Consider the following 10,000-nt stretch of genomic DNA (forward strand, 5'->3'; position numbering starts at 1 on the left):
GGGTTAAAAACGGGAGCTCCGCTTTTAGGCTTGCCTAAATCTATTTAGTATAAATACACAGGTGATTTTACAAAATCGCGCGCTCTCATTGGCTCGCTATCTTGGATTATCAGCCGATAATCACCTCGACGGACAAAATGGCTGCCAGTAGTCGTTTTGCCACTGTAAGTGAAGATGATTTCGCGTTGAAATGTTTTTTTTTTCTCTTTTTTGAAATAATCACTCAGTGATTATCGGTGAATATTCACCTCGACTTCGTCTCGGTGAACATTCACCGATAATCACTTCGCCTTCGGCGAATAATTGTTAATTATTAAAATTACACAGATGGTAAATTAAAATTATCTGCGCTGACTGGTTGCCTTTGAGGTGATTGTAAGCGGTTAGCCGCAAGCCGTTTTGTCAAGGTGACAGACGAAGAAATTTTGCATATTTGAAAAATAATCACCCATGTAGTTACACTAAAACAATTATTCACCTCAGGCTCGGTGAATATCTGCGAATAAAAACCTCGACTTCGTCTCCATTTTTGTAGTTGTCAATTTTTCGCAGAAAACGAGGTGAATATCGGTGAATAAAAACCGAGACGACTTAAAATTACATAATTGATTGTTTGAGAAATATGCAGTGTCCTTAAAACAATTAATTTCTTCAAACGGCTTGCGGCCATTTCGAAATAGTTGATTATTGCGTAAAAATCACCTCAAAGGCAACCAATAAGCTCAGAGATTTTTCATTTAACATCTGTGTAATTATACTGATGAAGAATATTAGTGTAACACTCGATCTTTTCCGAGCTGATTTCGACATGAAGTTTTGCAAGCTTCTTTGATCCGGAAAAACGGCATGCTTGCCATGTGGTAGAATGCGCGACGATAGATATCTCCTATAAAACTGTGAAAAAGAGAGCTATGTATTTTCAAATTTTGTGTCAGACAGACTTCTTAATACGGTCTACCGCGTCTCAACCAAGGTATCGAAAACTTTGGAAGCTTCACTGTATCGCTTTGGTTTGAGTCAAACTTGGCGTCCTCGATTTTTCCCTGTCCTTGTAACCGACGAAAATTTGCAAGCCTCTGGAGCAAAAAATTCCGCGAAATGTCGTTGAACCTTTCAACATTTTGCTGATGGGAGCTTGTCGTGTCTTCTGTGCGAAAATTCCACAAACTTTCACTGATGTAACCTTGCGAAATTTCTCTCCAAGAAAACGAAATTTCTTATATGTCCCTACCGCGAAAATCTATAAGGAGGGGGGGGGGGGGGGGGGGCAGCGGACTATGAAGAAATTGATAAAGGTGGGCAAATTCCTGCAAATGAAAATGGCCTCAAAAAATTCTGTAAGCGGTTGTGTCTAACAAATACATCCTGTAACCCAGAAAAAAGTCCTTCAGAAAATTTAGCCTTTAAAAGATTCCTGCACCGATAATTTTTTTACTCCCTTCCGATTATTTCTAGACGCCAGCCAATATTTTAATTGGTTCAAATAGTAGTCGTCCTGCCATTGGCGAAAAAATGTTCCAAACCCGGGAACGCCTCGCCACGTTACGTTACCAATGCGGTAAAAAGAGTGGAGTATAACCTCTCTTGTTATACTCTAGTAGAGGAGTAGAGGTATAACCTCCCTTGATGAAGTAAAGAAACGAGAAACGAAGACCAACCAGTTAAATATATGCAGGCTTAAACTTTAATTAAGGTCTCGGTAAAGGAAAATGAGGCGTCAGGAAAAATAAAGTTGTCGCGCCGCTCTTTTTGTACAGGGTCAAACTATATATCATATTAAAGCTAATAGATTGAATTATTTGAATAAAGTTTTAGTTTTTTGGTATTTACAATAATATTGCCTTTTAGTTTTGAGGCCTCAAACTCAGAGCGACCGAGTCTGCTGCAGAAGTTCCTGGCCCTTCACTTTATCACAGATGAATGCACTCCGATACCGTGTGAGGAATTTTTGATATGTTAAGAAATGAAGAAAAAAATATCACGCATCAAAGCCGAAACTCTACAATCCTTTATCAGAACCGCGCACCGGTGGCTGAGTCAGTTGAGCATTGGGCTGTCATGCGGGAGGGTCCCGCGACCTCCCGCATGACAAGCTGTTAATTGACACCCAGTCCTTTCACATGTGATTGACATGATACGTCAATCATTTTCCGCACGCAGACCATGGAGGGAAGCAAAGCTTTTTTACCGGTTTTAAAATTAATTATTCAGAATTTTTCTTTCCGGAAAATATACGTCACAGCCCACCGAAATTTGAGCGAGACGCCCAAATTTACCTTTACCGAGACCTTAATTTTCTGATTATCGTTAGCTTTATTATCCTTGGCCTCGTAACTGTAAGGTGGTTTCCAATCTCCAGAGACGCAGATAGCAATGTTGTAAATGGACAAATTCAAATAAAAGGAGCTAATAAAAGATCTTTTGTTTTCGTCCACCAAAAATACGTCTAGTTGGTATACACTTCTCTATTCATACTTTGGTATAACCTACCTCCTAAATCACAACAATGGCGAAACTTGCTCAAGTCAAAAGCCCTGGCTGCACCATGACAGGTGTACCGTGATGTGTCGTGCATAGCTCCCAAATATTTCAGTCTCGCCTCATCGGTTTTGTAAACCGTTTTCCACATATCTTCCAATGGTAAAGAAAATGTATTCATCCACTGGTCTGTTCCTTCCTTTACTGCAGTCTCCAAATTACCAAAAAGCGGGTACACCCGTTTCTGTGAATGGTCTGTAAACCCAGTGATCGAATCAGGACTTGATTCGGTTAGGAACTGGCTCGCCATTTGGGTATTCGAGTACAACCACGATTCGCCATTATGGTTCTTTTGGAGCAGTTCTAAAGCAACTAGTGTGTCCATCAGTAGTGCAGTAGTGTCTGGATTCGTACTCAGTTTTGCCGCAACTTCTTCGGCTGATTGTGGACTCGCGGAAACGTCTAAAGTGTCGAAGATGCCGAGATCGCATGCTGCTAAGAACGCCTTTGATGCGCGAAATCCTAGAGCGAGATCTTCCAGTTTTTGAGGGATGGGTGGCGGAATTGGGATGCTTTTTCTACTGTTGTCCGATACCTGCGTGCACGATAATGTACGGCTTTGCTGAGGTAGGAAAGAGCCCCTACATATATTTGCTCGATACAAACTGCCAAACCTAAACAAAATTCGAATCGACATCTTTCGGGGATGGAAGCTGAATAATTGGACCTCGATTATTCATTATTCTTTGTGTTTTTTGTTCGAATTATTCATTGTTCTTTTAAAATTTTTTTAGGTTATCATTATTCATTGTTGTTATTCATTATTCCACTGGCATATTAACTGCGTTATTCATTATTCTGGCGTTTTCAGACCCAATTATTCATTTTTTATTTATACTCGTTATTCATTATTCATTATTCAGCTTCCACCCCCGAACATCTTACATTAAGGTGTTTCCTGCTCTTTGTGGTGAGAGGCGGAGCCTGTACACAGAGCTTAGACTCTCTGATGTCACGCTGAGTGAGCTGTAACAAAAGGCACCGTGCTTATATCTGTTTCTCGGTTTGGAACACCTGATTAATTTGGTGGGTAGTTAAATGCCGAGAAGGGTATCATACCGAAAAGGGTGTACACAGACGCATAAATTATGCTATTATGAAACACGATAACACGATAACACGAGAACAAGCAGGTTGTCTATGGTTTCAAGTGCTGCTGTTAACAATGTGACATGGTATAAGATTTCGTCGCACGGCTTCATGCGAAATAGACGAAAGAAAAAAAACAGTAAAGGGTTGACAACGGGAAAATAATGCATTTCAATCGCAAACATACATAACAAAACTGTAATTTTGTCATTTCGAAATAGGGATTTCTTTTGCCGAGCATTTGCAATGAAAAAATTGCAAATACGTCAAATGGCAGTTTTAAAATACATCATACTTGAAGGATCGTGATAAATTGTAACTTTGCGAAACAATATCTTGTTTTGTCATTTTTGAAAAAATTTACGCACCCCCTTAAAATCTCAAGGGCGAGAACGTATCCTGTGCAATATTAAAAGTTCAGCTGAGTTCTTCATCGTAGCTAAGCAAACAGACTCTTAGCAGTATTATCAGAAATCTCATGAGAGCGCGGTAACCAACACAACGGCAACAACATGAGCCACCGTAGCTACATCTTTTATATAATTCGTGGCGAAAAAGGTGTGAGGTTAGAACTGGTACCGGTGTAACCAGAGTTATTAACTCTGGTGTAACACAACTCACAGTAAATGGCATTATAGAAAAACTGGACAAATCAGAGCGTATTTTAAGCCGTGCTAAAAACGGTGCGAGACTAGCACTGATGTAACACAACTCAGGGTAAATAAAAGAAATTGGACAAATGACAGCTTGGACAAATGACAGCGTATTTTAAGGCATGCCGAAAAGGGTGCCAGAATGGCACTGATGTAACACAAGTCAAAGTGAATGAAACTATAGAAAAGGTGGACAAAAGAGAGCGTATTTCAAGGCGTCCCGAAAAGGGTAGGAGATCAACACTAATGTAAAAAATCCGCAACGTAAATGGAATTATAGAAAAATTGGAAAAACAAGAGCGTATTTTAAGGCATGCCGAAAAGAGTACGAGACTAGCACTGATGTAACAAAACTCAAAGTAAATGGACTTATAAAAAAATTGGAAAAACGAGAGCGTAATTTAAGGCGTGCCGAAAAGAGTACGAGACTAACACTGATGTAACACAACTCAAAGTAAATGGAATTATAGAAAAGGTGGACAAACGAGACCGTAATTTAATTAAGGCGTGCCGAAAAGGGTACGAGACTAGCACTGATGCAACACAACTCAATGTAAAGGGAATTGTAGAAAAGGTGGAGAAAGGAGACCGTAATTTAACGCGTGCCGAAAAGGGTACGAGAGTTTCAGTGATATAACACATCTCAAAGTAAAGGGAATTATAGAAAAGATGGACAAACGAGAGCGTAATTTAAGGTGTGCCGAAAAGGGTACGAGACTAGCACTGATCTGACACAACTCAAAGTAAAAGGATTATAGAAAAGGTGGACAAACGAGAGCGTAATGTAAGGTGTGCCGAAAAGGGTACGAGACTAGCCTTGATGTAACACAACTCAAAGTAAATAGATTATAAAAAAGGTGGACAAACGAGAGCGCAATTTAAGGCGTGCCGAAAAGGGTACGAGACTAGCACTGATGTGACACAACTCAAAGTAAAAGGATTATAGAAAAGGTGGACAAACGAGAGCGTAATTTAAGGCGTGCCGAAAAGGGTACGAGACTAGCACTGATGTAACACAACTTAAAGCAAAGGGAACTTTTATGGAAAAGGTGGAGAAAGGAGAGCGTAATTTAAGGTGTGCCGAAAAGGGCACGAGAGTTGCAGTGATGTAACACATCTCAAAGTAAAGGGAATTGTAGAAAAGGTGGAGAAAGGAGAGCGCAATTTAATTAAGGCGTGCCGAAATGGGTACGAGACTAACACTGATGTAACACAACTCAAAGTAAAGGGAATTGTAGAAAAGGTGGAGAAAGGAGACCGTAATTTAACGCGTGCCGAAAAGGGTACGAGAGTTGAACTGATCTGACACAACTAAAAGAAAATTGATTACAGAAAAGGTGGAGAAAGGAGAGCGTAATTTAAGGTGTGCCGTAAAGGGTATGAGACTAGCACTGATGTAACACAACTCATAGTGAATGGATTATAGAAAACGTGGACAAACGAGAGCGCAATTTAAGGCGTGTCGAAAAGGGTACGAGACTAGCACTTATCTGACACAACTCAAAGTAAAACATGGGATTATAGAAAAGGTGGACAAACGAGAGCGTAATTTAATTAAAGCGTGCCGAAAAGGGTACGAGACTAACACTGATGTAACACAACTCAAAGTAAATGGATTATAGAATAGGTGGACAAACGAGAGCGTAATTTAAGGTGTGCCGAAAAGGGCACGAGAGTTGCAGTGATGTAACACATCTCAAAGTATAGGGAATTATAGAAAAGGTGGAGAAGGGAGAGCGTAATTTAATTAAGGCGTGCCGAAATGGGTACGAGACTAGCACTGATCTGACACAACTCAAAAAAAATGGATTATAGAAAAGGTGGACGAACGAAAGCGTAATTTAAGGTGTGCCGAAAAGGGTACGAGACTAACACTGATGTAACACAACTCAAAGTAAATGGAATTATAGGAAAGGTAGATAAACGAGAGCGTAATTTAAGGCGTGCCGAAAATGGTACGAGGGCAGCACTAATGTAACACAATTCAAAGTAATTGGAATTATAGAAAAAGGGAACAAATTAAAGTATAATTTAAGGCGTGCCAAAAAGGGTGCTAGATCAGCACTAGAAGAGAGTCGGCACTTAAAGAACAAGCCACGGAGAAAATTCCACCATTTGTCAGAACATACAACTTAGCATTGTCAATCTTCAAGCAATAATGGCGCTCAACTGGAGTTTTATTCAAAACCAGTCATTGCTGTCAAAGCCTATTCAAGAACCTCCTGTAATATCATACAAGAGGGGTAATTCTCTCAAGGACACGATCGTTAAAGAAAAACTGTGAATTGAAGGTATCTGACTTATCTGTAACCACAAACCTACAAAAGGGAGACCGTACAGGTCTGTCACATTCTTTCAAATCTTTGTTGGGTTAGTTGATGCGGCAGTCCCTTGCAGACATTGCGAAAACTCCAAGGCGTGTAAATGTTAGAAGTTAGATGTAGCGAGATGGAAATTGTAAAAGTTGAGGAATATCAGGACCTGAAAAGAGAAATTGGTAGGATCCGGCAGATGAGATCGGTCAATGTGGTTCCGGTTGTGATTGGTGCACTTGGCTCTTTGACAAAAAAGTTTAAAACATGGTTGGAAAAGTTACAAGTTGATGTAAATATCGGTGCAGTGCGAAAAACTACCATGTTGGGAACAGTGCGTATCCTAAGGACAGTTTTAGAACAACAAGAGAAAGAAGTAACCTCAAATGAGACTATGATTGGTTTTGGTTTCACTTCTGATTGGTTAAAAAAGTGACACGAGAACTTTGAACCAATCACTGAGTGAAGTAATGCAAAACCAAAGCAATTCGCTAATTACTTTCGACACTCAATTGAAAACCGCTCTAACAATATCTCAATTTATATAGCACTAAAATTATACAATACTCTAAGTAATATGTACAATATGAGCGGCAGAGAAATCTGTACCAGATATATAGATATTGATTAGTAAAACATTTCTTTTTTTTTTTCCATTATGAATTATTAATGAGTTTTATAAAGTGCTTTACAGTAGATAATAGGGCAACCACATGACTTTTGGAGGGCAAATAGTTTATTTGTTTCCCGAGTAGCATCATTTCTGCGGAGCGAGGCCGTGTAAATGATGCTACTAGGGACAAAAATAAGCTATATGCCCGACAAAATTAGTGTGTTTATCATTATTATCAATAATAAAGGCCAAATCGTACAAATTCATTGTTTTTTTGACAGACATGTAACATGAAACTATGATATGAAAAATTGTTGCTACAATATGATCAGTCAAAGAAAATTTATTTTTCGTTACAATAAAACTCAGATATGATCTATTTTTAAAAAGACTGTTAACAATAAGCAAAAAGATAGTTTAGATTTAAAAACTAATAGTCTACAGCCAATCAGAATCAGGGCGGCAAATGCATTTGCAGCCCTGCCCATCATTTACCGTCTGGCTCGCAAAAAGGCGCGTTTAGGGCAGTTTGTTATATGGCCGCGCGTATTCACAATAATCCAAATTAATACATCAGAGCGAATTGAACTGATGAAAAATAACTTCATAACAAACGATATCCAAACTTAAAAAGGTGTGTTTTTAACCTTGATTAATAAAGAGGAACATTCGTCCGGGATCAAAGTCTCGGCACAAAAAGAAAACCCCGATAGGAAAAGACGGTAGGCGATAAGCTAAAATGGAATGTAGTAACCGGGGCGCTTAAATATATCAAATCAATGATTGATTGATCGATTGATTAAGCTTGATTGTTCATAGACTGAAAGAAGGACTTTAAGGTGGCTCAAACTATTTTTAACATTTGACGGAAAGGTTCTTATTAGAAGGACTGACACTACAACATTTCATCACTTCACAGCAATGTTATGGCACCATGTCAAACACCAGTTATTGCTGAAAAAGATTCGGTCATTTTTGTGACGTAAAAAGTTACCTTGGCAACAGGAAGGCCCTGCAAATCACCCCTTATTTTTAGCTGCTCATATCTCAAAAACGAACTGGGCGACCCCCATTTTTTATTTGTGATATGTAACCAGCATGCCAGAATGAAACTTTGTGTAAAGTTGAAAAAATTCTGTGGAGCAGATTCAGAGCCACCTTAAATAATTGAAAGTTAAAGATAGCTCTGAATCCGCTCCACAGAATTTTTTAAACTTTTGCAAATAGTTTCATCTTGGCCTGCTGGTCACTTTCGTGCAATGAAAAATCGGGGTCACCAAGTCCGTTTTTCAGATATGAGCAACTAAAGACAAAAATAGGGTGTTTTTTTTTGGCAAGGCTTCCCTGTTACCATGGTAACTTGTTACGTTACAAGAATGACTGCATCTTTTTCAGGAATAATTAATGTTTTACATGGTACCACAACATTGCTGTTAATGATAAAGTGTTGCTTTATCAATCTTCTAATAACAAGGTCTCTTGAAGGCAAATGGATGTCAAATAAGGCAGACGAGTTGTGTGCGTTCACTCAGGTCTGAGGAATTTTCTACTTTGGCGGATTTTATACAACCCACACAAAGCCTTGATACATCTCTTGGCAACGTGAACATGTTGGAGTCAAATCAGGAACCCAAATAACGAACACTGTTGGAGATGGAGTCAATAGATAGTACGCGCGCCGTGATCGCGTTAGTATGTTCTTAATATAAAGAATACTAATGAGGCATAGCTTGTTTTTCTTGTATGCTAATATTCACCTCTCGCACTAGCCCTTTTCCGAGTTGCTGTATGCCTCAGTTTCAAAGCGAGTCCTTGTGCACAACCATTCAAATCTAAATGCGTTGCGTATTCTTATGCAAATCAAACTCATTTCCCTTACAATAGCTGAGCACGAAGACTCACTTCGAAACCGAGACTAACAGGAACTCGGAAATGGCCCATTTGAACCATTGTTTTGAGTCCAGAGGGACACGTTCTTTGTGGAATGTTTTTAAGGCGTTCAAAAAACTCGCAGCACGTGTTTTATCGGGTCTAAAAATTTCATTTCCTTTGCTGACGTCCCGTGGCCTTGCGATGGCGATGCAAACGACATGCTGGCCGTTCTGCTGAGAGGGGAAGAAACCACGTCCTCCACAATATAACGAATTAAAGAGCTACAATCATGGGAAGGTTATGTAAATGAACCGCACCAGCTGTATTTCAACCCGCTTCTTTTAAAGGGCAAAAGAAATAGTTTCACCTTCACTTGTATGGCCCCTCCCTCCCTATTCAACGTTGCAAGGTTACACAATAATTTCCCACTAAAACGTTAAGTTTTGCGCAACATTGGGAGTCTTCGAAAATAATACTGGATACGAAGTGAAAGTAAGTAAAGGAAGGATTGTCAGAATAGTCTTTCAAATTAAAATGTTCCCGACAGCTAATGTGTAAATTCTCCGCTCATTCTTTAGCCAATTTTTGACTCAAATACTTTTACCTCTCACTCGACACATTAGCTGTATATGCTAGGAGCCTAACAAGCTCCAATCAGTTGATTCGAGTATAAATAAAGTTACGAGTTATGAGTTCTTTTCGGTCCCTTTTCAGTTTATAGAGGAGTTGCCATTATTACAAAGAAATCCCAGGAAATTACCTATCTTTAAAATTATTTCGAGCTTAACTTACACCAATGAATTGTGAACATTTTGTCTACTTTAAGTATTTTTAAGCTTGCCTTATTTGCCTCCCTTTGTATTCAAAATTCTTTGTAAGTAGGTCCACAACAGCCTTTGGCTGCCTCTTTCTTAACCTGCTCG

The 10,000-nt window shown here is 39.2% G+C and overlaps 1 protein-coding gene across 1 annotated transcript in view; it reads right to left on the reverse strand.

Annotated features, from left to right (window-relative positions):
* LOC138015611 (acetylserotonin O-methyltransferase-like) overlaps window positions 1-3,210 on the reverse strand; it is a 12,901-nt gene extending 9,691 nt beyond the window's left edge. The window contains exon 1 of the mRNA XM_068862697.1: window positions 2,491-3,210. Within this exon, the coding sequence (XP_068718798.1) occupies window positions 2,491-3,175 (685 nt within the window). The 5' untranslated portion in view covers window positions 3,176-3,210. The remainder of the gene's footprint in view (window positions 1-2,490) is intronic.
* Window positions 3,211-10,000: the final 6,790 nt, after the last annotated feature.

This window comes from Montipora capricornis, chromosome 9, assembly GCF_036669925.1.
Source record: "Montipora capricornis isolate CH-2021 chromosome 9, ASM3666992v2, whole genome shotgun sequence".
Classification (NCBI taxonomy): domain Eukaryota; kingdom Metazoa; phylum Cnidaria; class Anthozoa; order Scleractinia; family Acroporidae; genus Montipora; species Montipora capricornis.